At 53.2% G+C, this 21,977-nt stretch overlaps 1 protein-coding gene and 1 long non-coding RNA gene across 2 annotated transcripts; both read right to left on the reverse strand.

The window, feature by feature from the left end:
• Positions 1-2,025: 2,025 nt before the first annotated feature.
• LOC123777122 (uncharacterized) lies at positions 2,026-3,834 on the reverse strand. The gene is made up of 2 exons (XR_015721330.1): positions 3,387-3,834; positions 2,026-2,429 (listed from the first exon to the last, which is right to left on the reverse strand). It is a non-coding gene; the product is annotated as an uncharacterized LOC123777122 (long non-coding RNA).
• A 10,559-nt stretch (positions 3,835-14,393) lies between these two features.
• SUPT4H1 (SPT4 homolog, DSIF elongation factor subunit) lies at positions 14,394-21,582 on the reverse strand. Its single transcript, XM_045773126.2, has 5 exons — positions 21,421-21,582; positions 20,767-20,873; positions 16,352-16,407; positions 16,016-16,069; positions 14,394-15,560 (listed from the first exon to the last, which is right to left on the reverse strand). Exons 1-5 carry the CDS (start codon positions 21,487-21,489, stop codon positions 15,493-15,495), a joined length of 354 nt encoding a protein of 117 aa, XP_045629082.1. The 5' UTR covers positions 21,490-21,582; the 3' UTR covers positions 14,394-15,492.
• Positions 21,583-21,977: the final 395 nt, after the last annotated feature.

Here is a 21,977-nt window from a genome sequence, read left to right on the forward strand (position 1 = left end):
AAGTCGGCTGCTCGTTTCCATGGTGATAGCGCTGGACTGGTGGGCTGGACCAGCAGGCCGGGTCGGGACAGAGGGAAGAGCTGCTTCCTCACGGGATCCCAGCCCAGTACCCCGGACATGTAGCCTCCCACCCCTCGCCCCACAGGCCCCTGCGCCTTCCTTGTACAGAGGCGAGGGGGCTGCAGACGGTCCTCCCCACATCGGCCCCAGCAGAGACAGAGACAGGAGGTGGTAAGACCGATAGAGCCAGCAATGAAAAAGGATAGGTGTAGAAAAGATGAGATTTGAGATGAAACAAAGAGAGAGAGAGAGACAGAGAAATCAAAAGAATGAGAACAGGAAGACAGAAACAGACAGAGGTAGAAATTGGAATTGCTTCGGCTTCTTCCCGGCAGACTTCATTCGGGGACAATCTGGCCATCTTGGGCCAGCTGGGGAGACCACATGGCCTGTTGGGCTGGCTTTGCCCCGGACTGCGAGGAAATTCATCTTCTGCCTAGCCTCAGGCCTTTGTGCTATGGGAAGATGGCCTTTGGGGACAAGGACATGGGAACTCCTCTACCCACAAGTCAACCTGTACGTGGGGACAGGGGCCTGGATGGAGTCCCCAGAGACAGCGGTGTTGGGAGGGGTCTCGGGGAGGCAGCCCCTGTCCCCTCCGAACCTGGAATTAAGTCCATCTGCAGACAAGCCAGTCTCCGCCGACATTGGGGGCCCTCGTGTGGCACCCCCGGGGAACAGCAGCCGCAGCACTGAGCGGCAGAGCCCCTGACTGTGGGCTCCACCCTGGCTGGAGCTGGCGAAACTGCGGGGGAGTACATGGGGAGGAGGTGGCATCCTCACTTCCCTAAAGTAGCGTGTGCATCAGTGTGTGCTCCACGACGTGTGCGCTGCTGCTGTTTATGTCCCGGCACGCAGGCACGCCATCATTTGCACGCATGTGTAGAGTACGCGTGTAGAGAACAGGCATATATACACGGGAGGGGGCCGCTGTATTAGTCTACATATGTGCACAGAAACGTGTGTGTATATGCGTGTGCTATTATGTGTCTGTGGGGCTGCGACTGTGAGTGTGTAAGTTACAACATGCCTGGCACAGAATATGTACGTGCATGCTGTTCCCTGACATTTTGCAATATATGACACACTCTCGTGCAATCACGTAAATCTGTGTAATGACAATGACATGATTTTCTTTAGATCTATGTATCTAGACATAGGTGCCACCATGTACCTACTGTATACGGACAATCATGGATGAGTTGTCGGCATATGGGCGTATGGAACCAACGTGTTCATTACGTGACTATCGCTATGCGTGGATTTGTATGCTCTTCTATGTGTAACACGCATCATGTGTGCTTATGGTGTTGCGTGTGTGTATACTATTGCACATGCATGTGTCCTGAGTGTGTGTATATCTGTGTCATTGATTGACATGCCAAGCATGTCACATGCATACGTCACTGTCCATGTGTGTTGCTAGCGTGCGTGCCGGGGGTCCTTGTGCGCAAAAGCACGTGCATGCTGGTGTGTATATATATTGTATATTAGTGTCTGTGCGTGCCCTTGTTTATGTGTGAGATGCTTTGTGTGTGTGCACAGTGTGTTTACACCTAATTCTTAGACTACCAGGGACCCACGGGATCTCCTTAGCTTACAACTGGAGGTAGGCCACTTTCAGTTTAGGGGTGTGGAAAGTGAGTGGAGGGCAGGGCAGGGCCAGAGCTCCGGAAAAAGGTAGGAGGGCCCCTCCTAGCCCTGCCCCTCCCTGTCCTGCCCCCTTTCCTGGCTGTGCAGGGAGGTCTTACCACCCCACCCCACCCCACCCCACCCCCTCCTTCCTTCCCAGGCTGGCCAGGCCAGGCCCGGCCCGGCCCAGAGCTCTCTTCTGGTCTCACAGGCAGGGCCAAACCCATTTCTCTCAAGAGAGTGAGTGATTCTCCCTCCTGACCCCCCCCATCCATGTGCCCCCTAAGCCCATTCAGCGCCCTGACCCCAAAAACAGAGTCTCAGACAAAACAGAAGCAGAGTCCATTCTTTATTAGCATTGGGACCCCTGGCACCACCACCCTTCCCTTCCCCTCCGTCTACCCTCCTTTCCAGCCTCTTCCTCGTCCCGGCATCTGTCGGCCTGCGGCTGGGCCCCCACGCTGGGGCCCCTCCATCCCTGCGCCAAGTCCGATGTGCAGCCCTCCCAGACCTCTGCACGGCAGAGAGCGCATGTGGCCTTGTCCCAGGTGGCCAGACCAGGAGGGACAAGGCAGTGGGGGACATCAGAGGCCTTGCAGGGCTGGGCGGGGAGGGTGCCTGAGGGGCTCACCTGTCACACGCGGTCCGGAGCGCGGAGGAAGACGGCGGCGGCGGCGGCGGCGGCGGCGGCGTGCTCTCCGAAGCCCACAGTACACTCATCCATAAAGTAGGAAACACTACACCCTCCAGTGCTGTTAGTAGTGCTTTCTACTTTATGGGTGACTGCACTGTCTGTCTGTCCGTCTGCGAGTGCTCTTCAGGCCGCCCGCTCCTCCTCCTGACTCCTGCTTCGAGAGCCCCCGGCCCTCCTGTGGCTCCCTAAGACCCTACCACCCTGCCCCCCGGCCCCCAGAGGGCCTGCTCTGGGCCTTGTGGGCGGTGACTCAGCATGGCGCCAGTCCTGGCCTCCCCTCCTTCCCTCCCCCCACTTCCTCTTTGGTTCCCTGTTCCCTTCCCCCTGCAGCTCCACCCCATCCCCCCCTTTTGGAAACACCCAGGTAGAAACCATAGCTACTCTGGTTCTGACCCCAGTTCTGACCCTCCCAGGTGACCCCTTCCAGCCATACCCCCTGCCCTCCAGAGTCCAACTGAGGCAGCCACAGCTTCCTCCCACCAAGACCTATGTCCCTAGCGTCCTCACCAGCCCAAGGCCCTGATGGCCTCACCAGCCAGCAGCTCCCCAGGCAGAAGCCCTAGGCTATCACAACAGAGATGGTGGCCATGTTGGGTGGAGGGAGACATTTAGCGCCTCTCGGTGACACGGAGTCCCACTTTTCAGCCTCCACCCACCCCCTGCTATCCCCACCCTACTCTCTGGCCCTTGTCCCTTGAAACTCAGGACCCCTCCTTTCTTCATCTGGGACCAGGAGCCATTTTAACTTCCTTGTCTAGAGGGAAGTCAAGGCCCAGGATTCTGAGTAGCTGTTCCGCGCGGAAAGCCGAAAGCCGATAGATCTGAAGGTTATTGCGCCTCTTTGCCTAGAGCCTTGCTAGTAAGCCTTGGCACCCAAGCTCTCAAAGTCCCTCCCCAGAGTATCTCCACCCAGGGCCTGCAAGCCAAACCCTTCATCACCCCTTGAAGCTAAGAGTTGAGGACCCCGGGTTGGGGCTGACGTGAAGGTTCAGATCCTTACCTGATGCTGCAAGGCCCAGGGGAGCAAGCCCTGTGCGCCAGGCTCCCAAGTGGGGTTCCCTTCAGGGCGGGCAGGGCTTATAACCCCGAGGCCACGTGGGTCAGATCTCAGGGCGCCCAACGGTCTTGGAGCCCGCCCCCACACCACAGCGGGAGATTAGCGTGCCCCTCCCCTCCCTGGGGAGGACAGACTGACAGGAAACCAGCGACAAGGCTGGGTATTGGCGGGAGGGGGGCTGAAGAGACCATCTCACACGCCCTGGGCAGGTGGCTTCCGGGACCCCGGGGCCTGCCCTTCCCCCATGGCACCAAGTCCAGGGGATGGTTCAAGAGCCTGGGACTGACTCAGGGTACTCAGGGTGACTCTAGGAGATAAGGTATTCCTGTCAGGGCCTTCGGTGAGTGCCCAGAACACAGGGTTCTGAATGTAGCACAAAAAAAGGACCTTTTCTCCGAGCCCCACCCCCATGACCCTAGCCCAGAAAACTCCCTTCTCTTTGGGACAGCAGTGACATTCAAACCGAGCCATGGCTCCTCTATACACGTTGCCTAAGAGAGGCCAAAAGGTACAGATGCATGAAAGGAGGTCCAGGCCAGCACATCACAACATCCTTCACACAGTCAGAGGCCTCAGCACCCCACAAAGCCATCCCTCCCCCAGGCCCAGCCTGTGGCAGGCCAGACCTGTGCCCTCAGCACAGTATGGAGGTCACACTTGGGCCAGGTACGCCTGTTAGCTCTAGACTGAATGTTTCTGCTTCCTTTGGGGCCTGTAGGGATAGGAGGGCAGGGCAGAGCAGTGGTGAGGACCAGGGTCTAGGGCAGGGCATAGGTGCCATTGGGCTTGGAGGAGTGGAGGGAAAGAGACTCCAAGGGGAGGTTCTGGCAGCCACCGGATGTGGGCACGGGGCCCGCCCACCTGCATGCCACCCCCGCTTTCCCCATGGGGAAGGCAGGAAGCTGCCCATCCCAGGGCCCCTGGCTGGGGGAGGGGAACAGGGTGTGGGGCTAAGTGGGGGCTGGGATGGGCTAGGTCTAAGCCACACATTTTCCCCAAAGTTCGCCAAGCCTCTCAGTGGGCTTGTTTCTGGAATCAAGAGGAATAGTTTGGGGGGATGAGAGGGTGGTATGCATGGACAAGAATCACCCAGTGACTCCTTCCCAGAAGGCCATGGGTCTCTTCTCTGGGTCCCCATTCAGGGTCAGGCCCACACAAACTTCAGGGAACTCTCAGATTTAAGGGCCAAAAGAGGATTGGCATGGAGCAGGGGCCAGTGGGGAGGGAGATTGCCATGCATTCTTTCCTTCGGGAAAGGGGATCCTCAACCTGAGAATTATTATCCAGCTAGGCCCCTAAACGGGATGGAGTAAAGGAGAACAGCGCTCTTCATCCACTGGGGTCTGAAGAGACAGCAGTGAGGAGGGCAAGCTGGCCAGAAATGGGACAGTGCTCCTTTAACAGACCACCGCTGCTCCAGACCCTGGGTGGAGGGGAAGTGGCTGCCCTCCACGATAAGAGGATAAGAATATCAAAGTTGTGCAGTAACCTGAGTTCCTGGACCCCCACCCTTCAGGGGCCCATCCTCCTGGAGCATCTTGCCTCCCACCACCACCCTTGGCTTAAGAGTGCTCTCAGAGCTATCACCTCAGAGGTCTTTTGTCCCAGCAAACAGGAGTCACAGACTGGGAGCCAGGGGCCTGGCTTCAGGGCCCAGCTCTGCTATGGACTCCCTCCGCATGGGACCTGCAGCAAGTCAGACCCCAGGTTCCTCCCCCTGAGCAAGGGGAAGCTGTCCCTGAGGCCTGCTCCCCTGTGACAACAGAGGCTGCTTTTCTTTCATATAGGTCGTCAGTGCCCAAGGCCAAAGACCACCACTGATTTTTGTGTTTGTGGGGTTTTGTTGTTGTTGTTGTTTTTAGGAGAGAGACTGAGGCCCAGTGTCTCCACCCCAGCACTTCTGGAGTCAGGGGGTTTCTGGAGGGGCTGGGGCTTTTGCTGGTTCCCACCCTCAGGCTAGGGTTGAAGAAGATGGAACAGAGGTGGGACTCAGTGTCCTTGTACCCCAAACTTCTCCCCCCGGACCCGGCAAAGGTTCCCTGCTCTGCGGGGCCTCAAACCAGGAGAAACAGGACACGGCCAAAGACAGAATCAAGGGTGAGGAAGGGGCTTGGTCTGAAATAAGGACACAGAGACAATAAGAACCACCCAGGTGAGTGGAATAAGAGCACAGGGCCGGACGCCCCGCTCCAGCTTGCACAACCCGTGTGTGGGTCCCACATAACTGACCAACAGGTTCCTGAGGGAAGAGCAGAGGGTGCCTATGCAGACACACACACACACACACACACACACACACACACACACACACGGACACACAGGGCCCAAAGGGCCCAAAAGATTCACAGTCTCCTTTCCAGAGAGACACAGCAGACAGGGCCCAGAGCCACACAGACATGCTGTGGGTCATGGCCCAGCTCAGGCCTACAGACACACCTGGAGGAAGACCGGCCGCACGTCCTGGACACCCCTGCCTCCTTCCTGGAAACACCTGGGAAGGTTCACTTGGGAATCGGAGGCCAGCCCTTGGAGAGTGACCGGAGGGAGCTGGGGCTGGCTTCCAAACATGGCACGTCTGTGCGAGAGGGGTGACTCCCGCTCCTGCCCCCAAAGCTGTCTGTTGCCTCAGTCCCCCAGGATGAGAAGTGATGGCCAGTGGCTGAGAGAGGAGGTGGCTGAGAAAGGAGGCCTCTCTTCGTGAAGGAGAAAGGAGTTCAAGTGGACTCCTCAAACTCCGCCCCTTGGCAACAGGTCAGGGCTCCACCAGACACTCACTGGGCAGCCTTGCTCGCTTGGACTCTGCTAGGAAGTGTCCTCCATGGTCCTTTCTAGTTCTGACACTCTTAGTCCCAGGATCATAGTCCTGCTCAGAGGTAGCAAAAGAGGAGAAGGAGTAGGGACCAGGATAAGAAGGAGTAGAGGAGGGGCAGCTGGCATCAGAAAAAAAGTGGGAACAGCCCCTCACCTAGTGAGGGCTGAGGCCACTGGGGTCTGGGATCCTGGAAGGCTCAAGGCTGTCAATCCCTCACTTCTGCCCCAACCTCACTGACCTAGGAGATAGCCCTCTTTGTGTGCCAAGCTGAGACTGGGGGTTGGGAAAGGTGGGCCTGAGGAGAAAAGGACACAAGACCTGTCTTCAGGGATTCCCACTCGGACAGGGTATGAGAGCTCTGTGTGTGGGTGTGAGAGCAATTTGTACCAAAGAGGGCACAGAGCTTCAGTCTGACATGGACTCTGGGCTCCTACTTGAGCAAATCTGAGAGGTGAGGTAGGGCGCATGTATACCCCTCCACACGTACCTACATCTTACACAGTTACAGCAACGAGGGCGAACCAGTCCCGGGTGGGGTGGAGGGGCCCACGGGGCTGGACTGACAGATGTTGCAGTAGGAACCTCGGAGTCTCAGGGGCCCGTCAGATAAGGCTTCCTGGAGAAAGTGAGTATGGGTGGAAGAGGGTTTGGAGAGAGAGGGAATAGGGTGGAAGCTGGCTGGGCAGGGGGAGAAACAGGGAGAAAATGGCCCTTCAAAGGCCTAACACTTGCAAAGGAGAGCAGGCCCAGAAGGTGGGAGAAAGGGCAAGAGCGCTGCCTGCACAGGGAGGCAGAAGCTCTCCCTGCAGCTGCGCGGGTCTGGGGCCTTCGCTCGGCAGGCAGGCAGAGATGGCAGCCCAGATAACCTGCCTTGTGAGGAGACAACAAGACAGAAGCCACAGGACCTAACCACTCACAAACAGGAAGTCAGAAGGCAGAGCAGGCCCGCCCTCAGGGGAGCAAGGGCTTCTGACTGAGGGAAGGAGGGAAACTGAGCCCCCAGCATGACAGAACGGAGCTAAAGACAACTGGGGTCAAGAGTCCCAAATGCTGGCATCTCTTACCACCCTCCCTGGAAGGGCCGCTGAAGGAAGTGGGGTCTGAGAAGAGAAGGCACCTCCAGAAACGAAGACGGCGCATGTCCCTTGCAGAGGCCACCTTGGCACCTAAGCAGGTCCCCTGACTCATCTCAGAGCCTGGGGAGCTCCAGTAGTGCCGAGAGGCCTCCTGACAAGGAGAGCGGGCGCGTTCTCCCCTCCGCCCTGTCCGCACTGCCCAGGCAGCCTGCAGGTTCAACTTCATGCTCTCCTGCTCTGCGGGGCCGAGGGGCAGCTGCAGTGCACCCTGGGAGGCCGGCGCTGCTCCAGGACGGGGCTCTGGCTCAGCTCTCCATGCCGTAGTACCGAAGCCCTTTTAAGCAGCAAGCTCGGGGGATAACCCGGCCTGAGTCGGGAAACCTATCTGCAAACCCAGAGGGAGGCAGAAGGCAGCCTGAGGTCACAATGCAAGTTTAGGCCAAGTCCAGGGTTTTGTCCATAGCATCTGGGAAGAGGCAGGATGGGCTGGGTAGGAAAGGGGGTGTGAGTGTGAGGAAGAAAGTCACCCTGCCAGCTGCTGTGGGAGTGGCCATGAAGCTAGATGGCCACTGGGCTCTCCCAGGGACACAAGCGGGAAAAGCGCCGTCCCGGCTCTGTGCAGCAGAGGCGCTTGGTTTAACCTGCTGCGTCCGCTCCAGTTTTAACTGCTATGAACGAACTCTGTGTTTGTTCCATGTGTGTGTCCCAAGAGCTAGGGGCCTGGCACCTGCCTGAAACCCACTATGATCTCTCCTCAGCTTAATTCCCTACCCACCATCAGGACCACCAAGCAGGAGGCAGAACCAGGAGGCAGGAGACTAGGGGCCCAGCCCCCACACTGTGGCCATTTACTGTATGACTTTGGACCATTCACAGAATCTGACCCCCAACCCGCAGCCTTTGTTTCTTCACCTATAAAACAGAGGAGGAGGTTGACCAAGGACCTGGGAAGTTCCCAAGAGCAAGGGGCCCTAGGAACCTTGGAGGAGGAAGCAGCAGGTTGTGTTCCGAGACCTGCCCGCCCCTGGGTAGCTGATGGATTTCCCCAGCCGGCTCGAGAGCAGAGCTCCCGTTACTCAGAGAAGGCAGGTGGCTGGGAAAGGATCTAGAGCAGAATCCTCCCCCCTATTTTAGCTGGGAATAAGGGACGAAGGGCTGGGGGCACTCCTTGGACTCTCTCTCCCCTCCTGCCAGCATTCTGCCCCCCACAGGATCCCTCACATGCCAGGGACAGCTGGGCAGGCAGAAGGTCAGCTCTGCCCTGTGAACTGCTCGGGCTCAGTGGCCTCATTCACCCTCGTGTTGCACACCCCGAGCTGGGGGGAAGGGCAGCAGCTGAAGCCTCTAGAGAACTTTATAAAACACATTCAGTCTGAATCTCATTTGATCAGCACTCTGAGCCCGTGATGTAAAAGATGGTAACCCCGTCTCAGAGATGAAGAACCGGAAACTACTCCACAAGGTTCAGTGTCACCTTCTTGAAAACCAGCTAACAGTCGGCCTCCAGGTTCTGTCCCCTTAAGGGACTCAATTCAAAGTGCCCCCGAAAAGAACCAGACCTCAGAGAGGTTACCCAACAGACAGGGGAGTCGTGGCCTACATCTGCTCACGGACCCAGCCGGAAAAGGGTTTTGGAAAAGGCAGTGGGAGGAACTCAGGCGGACCCCTCTCCCCAGGCTTGTGGGGGCGGCAGACGGCTCTATCACCAAGGGGCCTGCAGAATCTCTCCAACACAAATGCCCCCCAGCCCCTGCCCTCGGAGCCTATTAGGCAGTCAGATGAGGGAGAGTTAGCCACGAAGTCTGGGGGCCCCCAGCAGCCCCAGCAGCAGCTCACAGCCCTGGAGCCGTTAAAAAATGACTCAACCAGAAAGTGCGTTTGAAGCGACGCCTGCCAGGGCCCCAGAGCCAAACCTCAAAAAGACGAAGTGAGAGAGAAGAGCCTGCGGGGCCGGGCAGGGGGCGGAGGCCCAGCCCAGAGCCGGCCTGGCCAAATAAGGGCAAATGCTCCCAGGCTGACCAATGGGGTGCGGGCAGCCACGTCATGGGGCTGCGGCGGAGGGGCGGGGTGAGAGGCCTGGGGCAAGATGGGAGCTGGGGCCTGGGGCAGGCGGCCCAGGCCCTCCAGAAGGGTCCAAGGATGAGTGAGCACCGCGCAGTGTTGAGGCCCTCACCCCCCAAAGACCTTGGTACTGAGGTCAGTAGACCCGTACCCCGGGGTGCAGCTCACGGGGGCTCCAGGGGGCAAAAGGAAGACAAGGAGGGGCCCCTCAGCCCTGCCCCAGTCATGGGCCCTAGATCCCCGTCTGCCACAGCAGAAATCAAGGGAGGCCGTAGGGACAGCTGGGCTGACACACCAGCGTAGTTTTGTCTGGCTGCTCACCTTGGACAAGGGATATAACTGAAACTCAGTTCTCTCATCTGTGAAAGGGGAATAATACCTCACAGGTGGTCCTCAGGATGGGATCCAATAATGAAAGTGGCCGGTTTTGAACCTGGTAATTCCTATACTGATACAGTAAATTATTAGAAGCCCAGAGACAGCTTGTCCACTCATATTCTTGCCTCCCAATTGCTGCGAAAGACCCCTTTGCAAGGACACCACGCGGTTCTCAGTCGTGGCCCCTGGTGTCTACAGATGTGGGGGTCAGAGGGGTCCTTCTAATCTGAGCCCAGTCCCTCCTGCTGCAGAAGCAGAACAGACACGCCGTCCTCAGGCTCAGTCACCAGAGCCGCCATGTGCCCACCTTGACCACCTGCACCTCACCTTCCCGCCGGCCCCTTTGAGCTCCACACCCCGCCCCCACCTCCCAGCTCCCCTGGGGTGCAGGACTGAAGAAGTGAGTCTATTCAGCTGCCCAGAGAAAGTGTCAGTGTCGCAGCTGCCAGTACAGGGTGGGGGCAGCAGCTGGCTTCTCCGGACCTGCGATCACTCCCTTGCCTCAGGCCTTCCCAGCCCCTGCTGGGACCATAGCCCAGGAGGAAAGCTGAGTGATGGCTGCCAGCCTCTTCCTCTCCGTGGAGTCCTTCTCTGTTCCAAGCACTGATTTGCATTCCCCCCTCTGCCCCCTGCTCCTCAAGCCCTCAGGGACAAGGTGTCAGTTAAACCCCTTCCTCTGGCTGGTGGCCCCAGAGCACTCACTTCCTTCCAGGTATTTTCCGGGATGGGGGAGGGGTTGAAAGGGCTGCAATGGCTGGTGGTGGGGAAGGAGGAGGAATCCATTTTGGGGAGACGCTGGGGTCCCGCTACTGTGGTGTCTGAAGCTGTTGTTTACCTTCCCTCAAGTTCTCTCTGTAGCGCAGGAGCTCAGTGTGGAGGAAGGAGAGTGCACAGGCAGGAGCCGCGCGTAGGAGCTCTTGCAACGGGCTTGCCAGGCCCCTGACTTGTTACAGGCCCAGGCCTCCATCTGTGGGATGGACTCCCAAGTCGTCTGTCCATGACCCCATAATGCCTGCCCTCCACTCCGGGGGGTGTGCTGAGAATAGGAGTACCAGAGGTCTGGAGGAGAGAGGTTTTCTGTCACATTTCTCAGAGAATGGGACATCTTGGTGCTAACAGCCCTCAGTTTTCTCTGCCCTCAGCGCCTGCTTTCTGGGATCTTCAAGCAAAGAGAAACACGAGCATCTCTAGGCAGAAGGCACCAGGCCAAGTAGTGTAGGACATTTAAAGTAGCAGTGACCCCTTTGGGATCAGGCTGGCCACTGCCTCTGGTGCTCAGTCATCTCACTTATAATGTTGGGGGTGGGGGTTGGCCGAAGTCATGACTCGTCCCACCTTCACATTCTCTGTACGATCTGTTGTCACTCTACAGCTCCAACACTCCGGCGAAGGCCTCTGCCCCCCAAAAGCCCAGGCAGGCAGCCATGTGCTTTCTTCCTCAGTCTACGCCCTACTCTATAGCAATTTTTACCAAGTGTAGCTGTCTGTTCTCCTAGCTCAAACGAGACTGGAAGGGGGACAGCCACACATGCGCAGCAGAAGTGACAGGCTGACATGAATCCAAGAGGTAGAAAAATAATCAGTCCCAGAACCATTTCACCACATGATACAAAAATGGAGGCTTCTAACATAACTTTGAGCCAAGCAGAAGTTAAATCACATCCAGAATCTTGTATCCAAATAGCAAGGAAGTATATATTAAAAAAAAAAACAAACCATAAAACCAACAACATATGTCATAAAAAACAAGAGAACAGAGAGATTAAAATCAAAATCCATGGTGCTTAAAGGAAAATGTGTCAGTTATGATATATTTATGTATAATAGATGTATTGAAACATCCATTGTCCAACAACACTACAGGGATGACATTCTCGCCACACGTACGGAGAACTTTTATCTAGAGGCGGACAACGAGATAAATGGGATTCCTTAGATACACATGATAGTGGACAGCTTGCAGATTGCTTTTACATAAATGAATGCATTTCTCACAACGATCTAAGATAGGACTGCTGTGTCTTTAAGTGAACTTTTTGTTTAAAGTTAGCATACAAATAGAAATGCATGAGCAAATCATGAGTATGTAACTCAATAAATCTTCAGAGAGTGAACTAACCTATGTAACTGGCATCCAGATCAAGAAACAGACTACAAGGTCAGGCTCCCCCCATCTTCTATTCCACCCCCGCCTGTCCCGAGGAACGACTATCCTGCCACCTAAAGCAGAGTTTTGTCAGCTGCATTTTACAAAGAGCAAACTGTTTAGAGCAGTGAGGACTGGGAGGCAGGGGCCGTGCCCCTAATTGGATACGTGTGTGTATTTTCATCAGGTCTGTGTTCCAGGGGAGTGTGAAGGTGCCATAATTGGGCTGCAGACAGAGGTGGTGAGTAGGAAAAAAGCAGAAGAGGTTGGGGAATATGGGGCACAGGTCAGCAGATACCGAAGAGCTGCCGGAGTAAAAAAGAAGATGCAGCCAGGTGGGAACTGCAGGAAGGCTGAACCGCTTTCCCAACGTGCTGCGCACGGATCCTTGAGTAAATCCCGAGGATCACCTCCCTGGACCATTTCCCCACACTGCCTCCCTCTCTTTGGGCAATTTTAGACTTGGGGACTAGAGGTGTAAGTGGTAGGCACAGGGTGTTCCGGGGACTCAATGTATAGGGGCATGTAACTCTCACTCATGATACACTAACGCCTCATGCTGGGTCTGTGGAATCATCGTGAAGGGGGCAAGCCCACCGCATCTGGGGATGTTAGGAGGAGTTAGCAGCCCTAGTTTGGGTGTGAGCAACATATTACTTGAGTTCAGGCTCTACTTCTTGATCATGGCAGGTCACTTTGACCTTCGGTCTCTTCATCACTACATAAGGATGTTAACTATAACGTAGGGGTTTTGTGAGGATCAAATAAGATAATGGACATGAAAACCCTTTTGGCAACTGTAAAATGCCATTTAAACGAAAGGTTTCACTGATAAACATGAGGCATACTTCCAAATTAAGATACCTTCTGTGCTTCCACATTACCTGTCTCTTACACACTCACCGGCTCAGGTGTCAGGGAGGGGACACGAGGACTGAATGGCAGGTTTTAGACAGGCTCGGAGTGAGAAGGTAGTGGCCATGCCCAGAGGAAACGAGGCCAAACCTAAAGAGCCCAGCCTGAGCTTACCCCTCCCCAGCTCATCCCCATTACTCTTCTGCAACAGCTTCTCTCCAAGACCAGAATGTTCCGACCCTTGCTCCATCAGCCATCAAGGAGGAGGCTGCATTCAGCAAGGAACTGCCACTGAGTCTGCTTTTTGATCTCACGGGCAGTAGTGGGTAGGAAGAAGAGAATGAAGAATAAGCAGACAAGGGGAAGCCAGCCTGGTCACTAGCCTGACTCGCATCTCTCATTGTGGAACTAAGGAGGAGGAGCCTTGCCTTTCTGAAGTAGAGAAGCCAAATGACTGAGCAGGAGACCAAGACCCGGGGTGGATGTGGGACCTCCGTGGTCAGAATGGGGCCGAACTTTTGACAGGCACAAGGAGCAGGGCATAGCCTTCAGGGCCATGCGACGCAGGGCAGCGGCAGCGGAGACCTCCTGGTCCACATTGCACTGCTCCCTCCTGGGGAGCCTTCGAGAACCAGCAGCCCCTTTCGGTTTCTTTGGGCTCCCCGCAGTGGGTGGACCCTAGCACTTCTTGCCTGTCTGGCCGGGCAGCACCATAAGCAGCTCCCAGGACCGGAAAAAGCAAGAACACGAATTGAGAAGCAGCTTCCAGGCAGAGCCCACTTGGCACCGAGTCTGTGAAATCCGGTCCCGACGACTGGGCACCCCTCCCCCACAGCCATCAGGGCCTGTGTCTTTCGCTTCCTGCGAGGCTAACAGTTAGGGCCTCAGCTCAGTGTGGGGCTGAGGCAGCCTGAGTGTGGTTACTTGTGCACAGCGCCGCTTGCCTCCCCTCCCCACAACTGTTTCCATTCTCACGGAGCAGCCACGTCCGGGTCAGACACGCAGGACAGCAGCCGGGGATTTCCAAGGGACTTTTCGAGAAAAGCCAGTGAAAGTTGGGTGTTGGCTGCTTGGCCTAGGCACTCTTGCTGAAACCCACTTCTTCCCTCCAGAACCAGAACGCAAGGCTGGCCTGGTGCGGCTACTTCCCAAGGAAACTTTCAGATTGAAATTTAGTAGAAACCACCACCCCTGGAGCTCTTTCAGTTTGCTGGGCTGGAGAAATCCTTTAAAAACTCGGCTCCAACTGGGGTTAGTGGACCATTCCCTCAGAGCTTGAAGGCATCAGCAAACATGGTTCTGGTTTGAGGATCTGTGAGTGACAGGAGCACCCTGGGCCACTCCCAGCTTCCTTGCCATGGGCCTATGAGAAAACAAGGACGGGGTGGGCAGGGGTCACTGGAGAATCAGCACCTCTCTCTCCTTCCCACACACTCCAGGCCACAGGTAACAAGAGACGCTGACTCACTAGCAACACCAGGTGGCTAAGAGACACAAAGCCCTCATGTAGGCACCTCTGCTACTGAGTCGAGAGCTCATTCTGTGGTGGTGATTCTGGGCATTTCTCCCACTATTTGGTTAACTGCGCACATACTGCGTATTATTAAAGAATAGCTGATAAAAAGAGTGTAAATGAATTTTACTTTTTATAAAACCTAAGTTCTAGATTTTTCACATTGCTTCGTTTTTGTAATCACAATACTAAGGTAGACAGGCAGAGTGTACCACTGTTTTACAGATGGAGAACAAGAGACCTAGGGAGTCAATATGGGGATAGTAATAGAATTCTTTGTGGATTTAAGTAAACAAGAATTTCTGGTAACTTTCATTCTAAAACAAATAACTCACCTTGACCCATAACTTGGTATCAAAACCTCCTACTAGGCCAGAGGGGAAAGGGGGGGCCCAATACCTGCAGAGGCAAAAACGAACGGGGCCAAGACCCAGCAGCCACCTGAGGGTCTCCAGTTAAGAGAAATGCAGCAGAATATGTGTAGGTGGGCGAGGGAGGGTCATGGGTACCACTGACTGGTCTAAGATAGAAAAAGAGCAGTAAAAAGAAGAAGAAAAAAAAAGAGTGGGGAACAGTATTAAATATGGTCAACAGGCAAAGAATACTAAGAAGCCTCAGGCTTTCTTTCAAAAGACACTTGCTGTGCCAGGCCTAGAGCAAGTCTGCAACCCCCAGACACCAGGACTCCAGCTTGATGGGGCTGCCTACACTCAGGACAGCAGACCTTCCAACAAGACCCAAGGAAGCACACTAGAAAGGCTGCAACCCCGAAAAGCTGAAAGATGGGTAATGGGGAGGAGGGCCTCTGCTGCTCTGGAAAAGTGCTTACAGGGTTAAGTGAGTTCTTGTGCCCAGGTAAAAAGAAGGAGGCAGCAAGGCATCTGTCATGGGCTTAAGAACTTTTCCTAGGGGTTCGTGTTTATTGGCATTTGACCCAGAGTCCTACCCATGGGCAAGGGCTCAGACTGGGTCTTCTACCCCCCATTCAATTCGGTCTCTGTTAATCCACCAGCCCAAACGACCCCCACCCCCACCAGCAGTCCAAAGGTAAAATGGCCCAGGGACACGCTGTGAGGTACTCTCTCAACAGCCTGCTGAGTCTCAGAGTAGGAGGGTGAGGAGTATCTCAAGTTCTGTCCATTTAGTTCCATAACAAAAAATAAGATGCAGGAGGTGGGGAGCAAAGACGCTGGCAGCCACGCATCTTGCTAGGTCTTTATAGCTGTGTCTCTGGATTTGTAGGCCACTCCTCGACTTTTCAGCTCTCGCACGATTCCTGCAGCAGGAAAAGAAACAGCTCTGTGAGAGAGGAAGATTCTGGAGGATAAGAAAGCTCCTTCTCCTACCACTTTGGTGGGGGATGGGAAAGGGAGGAAGGAAGAAGGTGTTCCAAAGCAATAGGGAGTTCTGACACAGCTCACCAACAGTCCTGCTTCTATTGGCTTATTACCACTGAAGATCCAGGCACGTGTTTGGTAATGACTTGGTAAGAATGAGAAGGAAAAGGGAGACACACTGTAGTCACTGAAACCAAGGGTTCTGGGGTCAAAACGCCTGGCTGCAAATTCTAGCTCCTCACTTTTTAGCAGGATAACCTTGGGCAAGTTATTTAAGCTCTCTGTGCCTCAGTTCCCTCACAGAGTTGTGAGGACTAGCGTGCAGTCACATAAAGGACTTCCAGAGAGCTTGCCGCAGTAGGTGAACACTGGCTGCTGTGACGATGATGATTACCTTGGGGAAGGCGACCAGTGACTGACACTGCATACACACCCGGCTTAAAGTTACCTAGGAAAGAAGAAAAAGAGATGGCAGTGAGAGCAAGTTGAGTCTAAAAACCAAACGGAGGTTTAAGCTAAAACTGAAAGGAATTCTGCAACTCCAAGAGAAGAACAAACACTTCTTTTGGCTCCAGTGTTAAACGACAGGGCACAGGACACTTTCCTCATGTTTCCTACAACCCCATCTGCTTCACTCTGCGGCCACTTATCCCCTGATTTGAGACTCCCCCACCAGACCCGAGGAGCGGCAACAACACGGGCCAGGATAAGGAAAAAGGGAGATACGTACTGACTCGCTGCCACTTGGAGACCCAGCTGTCCTCTGGACTCATCATCGCAATGATTCTGGGAAGGGAAAAGAAACAGAGTCAGCCTGAGCCTCCCCTACTACAGGAGAGAGAGATGGAGGAAAATGCTACTTTACTCTGCTGCCAGCCAGCAAAATAGTGCTGGGAGAGGAAACACAGGAAAAAGCCAAGTACTGGGTCTCAACTAGAAAGAAGGGGAAACGGACTACTAATGCTGGGAAGGGGCTGACCCGAAGTTAGTACTAACTTGCCCGCCAAGCACAGGTCAGTCACAGGTCCTTCCCAAAGGACAAGCTCATCAGGCTCAAACACATCTTAGCCCAGGTTCTCTGGGAAAAGGGACGGCCTTTTAAAAGTAGATGGCCAGGGGCGCCTGGGTGGCTGTCGTTAAGTGTCTGCCTTCGGCGCAGGGCGTGATCCCGGCGTTCTGGGATCGAGCCCCACATCGGGCTCCTCCGCTGGGAGCCTGCTTCTTCCTCTCCCACTCCTCCTGCTTGTGTTCCCTCTCTCGCTGGCTGTCTCTCTGTCAAATAAATAAATAAAATCTTTAAAAGTAGATGGCGAGTGCTACTAATTCCAAGCAAGCGACATGACCACTAGGGGGCTGGGCCCTAGTACAAAAGGGGAGGGTGAAGGAAAACCATAGATCCTTCTACCAGAAAGAAGTTAGACTTGGCCAAAGTCTGCCTCTGATGAGCTGTAGAGCCTAACACACGTATGGAGACCTCTCTCAGAATTTTGTGGGATGAGACTCGAATAGTGAGCTAATACATGACAAACACCTGGCACAGAGTAGGTGCTAAATAAGCATTAGCTCTCCTAATTATCCTAATAGTTCTTCCCAGGAGAGCTCTGATCCTAGAGCACAGGCAACAGAAAGGCCACGTTAAGGGCCAGAAGGCTGCCACTTGAGCTTGACAGGTAAACATCAGGTACTTTCAGAAGCTACAGAGGTCATTTCTGTCATTCATTCATTCAATCAAATGCTTGCTGACTGCCTGTGACAGATCTGTTCTAGATACTGAATTTGTCAACTGCCTTCCCAATAAGCATTCCCTCTTCTCTTGGCAACAATCCTGGATTCTTATTTGGGGAGCCTCCCTCCCCATCCAAATCCTACATTCTCAGCCATCTGCTGGGAGTGGAAGTGACCCCACCCTCTGAGGTGGTTAAGTAGGGTAACGCCTGGACCGACACACTGAGCAGGGACAGGCACATACGCAGGCTGTTGTCTGGATGTTCTCTTCTGTTCTTCACAAGCAATCTTCCTAGCCTTACAGTGCCTGTCACCCAACCTTATGGTTTAACCTCAACAGAATCCCCACCATTCCCCAAACATTCCCTGGTTTTCCCACCCCATGATTCTCAAGTCATTCCCTTGTTTAGAATGCTTTCACTAAAATGCTCTCTCACCTTGACCTCCTCAAAAATCCAGTACTTCTTTCTTTCAGGGCCTGATTCACATGCTCTCTCCTCTGCTTCTGGCTGAGTTCATCTGGCCCTCCTCTGATCTCCTTTAGCCCTTGATATATCCATTCTCCAAAATCTAATATGCACCAGAATACACAAATAACTCTTACAACAATAAACAATCAAATAACCTGCTTCGAAAGTGGGCAACGGATCTGAAGAGACATTTTTCTGAAGAAGACAGACAAATGGCCAATAAGCACATAAAAAGATGCATCACTAATCATTAGGGAAAGGCAATCAAAACCAAAACAATACCACTTCACGTCCAATAGGGTAACTACTATCAAAACCAAAACAAAACATAAAACAAAAAATAACAAGCACTGGCAGGGGTGTGGAGAAACTGGAACCCCTGCACACTGCTGGTGGGAACAGAAAACGGTGCTGCCGCTGTGAAAAACAGTATGGCAGTTCCCCTAAATATTAAACAGAACGACTCAGCAATTCCACTTCTGGATACATACCCTAAAGAAGTGAACGCAGGGACTTGACCAGATAGTTCATAAACCCATGTTCATAGCAGCATTATTCCTAACAGCCAAAAGACAGAACCAACCAAAGAGCCTATCCACAGACGAATGGATACAGTGTAGCGTATATAATGGGATTATTCAGCTCTAAAGGAAAATTGGACGCATACTACAATACAGATAAACCTTGAAGATATGATGGTAAATGAAATGAGCCAGACACAAAAGGACAAATATTGTATGATTCCACTTATATGAAGCACCTATAGTACACTTCAAATTCATACAGCAAGAGGGGCGTCTGGGTGGCTCAAGTCGATTAAGTATCTGCCTTGAGCTCAGGTCATAATCCCAGGGTCCTGGGATCCAGCCCCAAGCTGGGCTCCCTGCTCAGCTTCTCCCTCTCCCTCTGCCACTCCCCCACTTTGCTCTCTTGCTCTCTGTCAAATAAATAGATAAATAAATCTTAACCAAAAAACAAAACAAAACAAGAAATTCATACAGAAAGAAAGTAGAATGGTAACTGCCAAGGGCTGTGGGGAGGGGAAAATACGATGAGAAAAGTTCTGGAGATGGATGGTAGTGATGACTGCACAATGTGAATATACTTAATACCAATGAATTCTACACTTAAAAAGGGTAAATTTTCAGGGGCGCCTGGGTGGCTCAGTAGGTTAAGCGTCTGCCTTCAGCTCAGGTCATGGTCTCAGGGTCCTGGGATCAAGCCCCTTGTCAGTCTCCCTGCTCAAAGGGGGGTCTGCTTCTCCCTCCCCTGCTACCCTGCTTGTGCTCTCTCTCTCTCAAATAAATAAAAAATTTTAAAAAGTAAATTTTCTGTCACACAAATTTTGCCACAATTTTTAAACAAACTCTAATATGCAAAACTTTACACTGCGTCTCTCTTACTAGTAAGTGCATCACTGTGTACTCTTTTTAAAAAAAAATTTTTTTTTAAGATTTTATTTATTCATTTGACAGAGAGAGAGAGATCGCCAGTGAGAGAGGGAACACAAGCAGGAGGAGTGGGAGAGAAAGAAGCCGGCTCCCAGCTGAAGAGCCTGACATGGGGCTCGATCCCAGAACTCCAGGATCACGCCCTGAGCCGAAGGCAGAAGCTTAACGACTGAGCCACCCAGGCGCCCCATCACTGTGTAACTCTTGACATCCCTCACAGCAGCCAACATAAGTACTTTACCATAGATGGGAGTCCCTTTACTCATTTGTTAGCCATTTTGTTACAGTGCTAACAAATCAACAAAGGAACCAGAGCACTGACTGTGCACATGCATGTGTAGGAAGTAAGGTTCCACGGCAACATCTTTTTTGACCAATCCTTCATAAAGGAAGTCAAATAAGGAATGGATGGAGTTGGCCTTACCTTGAAGGAAGTTTACTAAGTACTGGATTTGAGCCCAGATTGTGTGTAAATTCTTTTTTTTTTTTTTTAAGATTCATTTATTTGAGAGAAAGAGCGCACAAGGGGAGGGGCACACGGAGAGAGAGAATCTCAAGCAGACTTCCTGCTGAGTGCGGAGCCCAAAGCAGGGCTCAATCTCACTACCCTGAGATCATGACCTGAACTGAAATCAACAATTGGACACTTAACTGAGCCACCCAGGCACCCCTGTGTGTAAATCCTTAACTGGCCTAAGACCAAAAGACACAGGATCTCCTTAACCCACAAAGAATACTGCCCTCTGGCTCCTACTTTGGGGGAAAAAAAACTAAGACCTGGCCACTTACGTTACTCTCATTTTTCCTTCTCCCCATTGGAGAATCTCACCAAGGGAAAACTTTTCTTATGGGGTCTCTTACACGACGTATCTAACAGCATCAGCTTTCAGGTAATAATTTACCATTACTGCACCTTACCTTACCTTCATTTTTAGAAAGGACCTTCATGCATTCAACAAACATTTCTTAGCCCTCTGCAACCTTCCAGGCCGTGTGCCAGATCAGTGTGCACAAGATAAACACAGTCCCTACCACCAATGAGCTGACAGTCTAATGAAGAACTGTCCAGCAGAAATAAGTAAAAACCACACAAGTCATTTAAAATTTTCTAGTAGCCATGTTTATGAGTAAAGACAAAAGGGTGAAATTAATTTCAATAACATATTCATTTAACCCAGTACACCCAAAGAATTACCATTTGGGTATATAATTAATATTTAAAAAAATTAAAATATTTTACATTCTTTTTCCTTGTTCTGAATCTTGTCAATCTAGTGTATATTTTACACTTAAAGCATAACTCAGTTTGGACTAGCCACATTTCAAGTGCTCAATGCCACACATGGCTAGTGGCTACTGTACTGGACAGCACAGAACTAGTGTGTTTCAAAATAACTGAGAACATCGAGGATCATGGTCTCAAAATTCGCCTCACATTTACTGCGTGGGGTGGGATGGGAGTAACCAAAAAGTAAATGAAGGAATCTAAAGGGACTTACCCGTCAAAGGAAGAGCTGGTGCAGTCATATACCATCTCCCGGTTACCCTTCATCTGAAGGTATGCATCACAATTGTCACAACCATCATATTCAAACTGGTCTATGGTCTGGGAGGGAGAAAGAAGAGGGTAGGGGTGAGCATAAACAAGGCCAAAAGAATAAGTAGCGCTCTACATACTTCTACCTGGTCAAGCAGAAGGCTCCCTGTGTTGGTTCTGCCTCATCTGGTTCCCCACCCACCACTCCCACAGCCCCATTCCTAAAGTTCCACCCACCCTCACAGTCCTCCCTCTCTTGTTCCTAACTGCGTTTCACCTATTCCTTTCCCTAGTCTCCTCAGGGCCAGGCATCTTCTCGACTACTCCTTCAGCTGCAGATCCCCACCCTCATCTGACTCCCAGTGGCCTTCGGCTTCAACAGAAATTCGCTGAACGTCTGTTAAGGATCAGACCTGTACTAGCTGAGGAGTCAAAAGTATGAAAAGACTGCCTGCGTTCCTATACTTAAACAATGGCCTCCAGCAGCTTCCCAACCCCCCCGCCAAACCCGGGGTCCTAGACCTTAATTTACTCTTCGCTATCCCCCAGCCCCGTTCCACGTTTTCCCCCACCTTGATTCCCCCATCGCCCCTACAACCAGCTCCCCGAAGGACACCTTGACCAGCGAACACAGCAAACAAGCCCGCAGATGCCGCAGGTCCTTTGGCACCGTCTCCAGTGCCATCCTCTCCGACAAAAAAAACAGCGAAGGACTGGGCCACGGATTCCTCAGCCGCAGGAAGTAAACAGCGAATTACCCAGAATGCCTTCCACTTCTGGTGCCTCGGACTTCCTTTTCCGGTGTGAGAAGCCGCAGGGCCCTGCTCTCCCCCCGCCTAAGGAGATGGTTTCTCCCGCCTGGAGGCGGGGCCGGCCGGGAGTCACCTGGGCCGGCGCGCGCACCCGCCACCTGGGCCGGCGCGAGGGCGAGGCCGCGGCGGCCGTTGGGCCTGTGGGCAGGGCCCATGGGGGAGGGGCGGCACAGCTGGCGCCTGCGCGGGAACGCGCCGCGGCCGGAGCCGGAATCCCGGCGGGGCGGGCCCTTTGATCTAGGCAGCTGGCAGCCGGCGGCCGGTCCCCTTAGGAGGATCCCAGATGCCAGCCGAGATTCTTTTCCGTCTTGCCGTTTTAAAAGCTCAGGGCCAGAGAGTCCACTCTCCCTCTGGGTTATCT

Source organism: Ursus americanus, chromosome 23 (genome assembly GCF_024610735.1).
Source record: "Ursus americanus isolate L20-20 chromosome 23, mUrsAme1.1.p, whole genome shotgun sequence".
In the NCBI taxonomy this organism is placed as follows: domain Eukaryota; kingdom Metazoa; phylum Chordata; class Mammalia; order Carnivora; family Ursidae; genus Ursus; species Ursus americanus.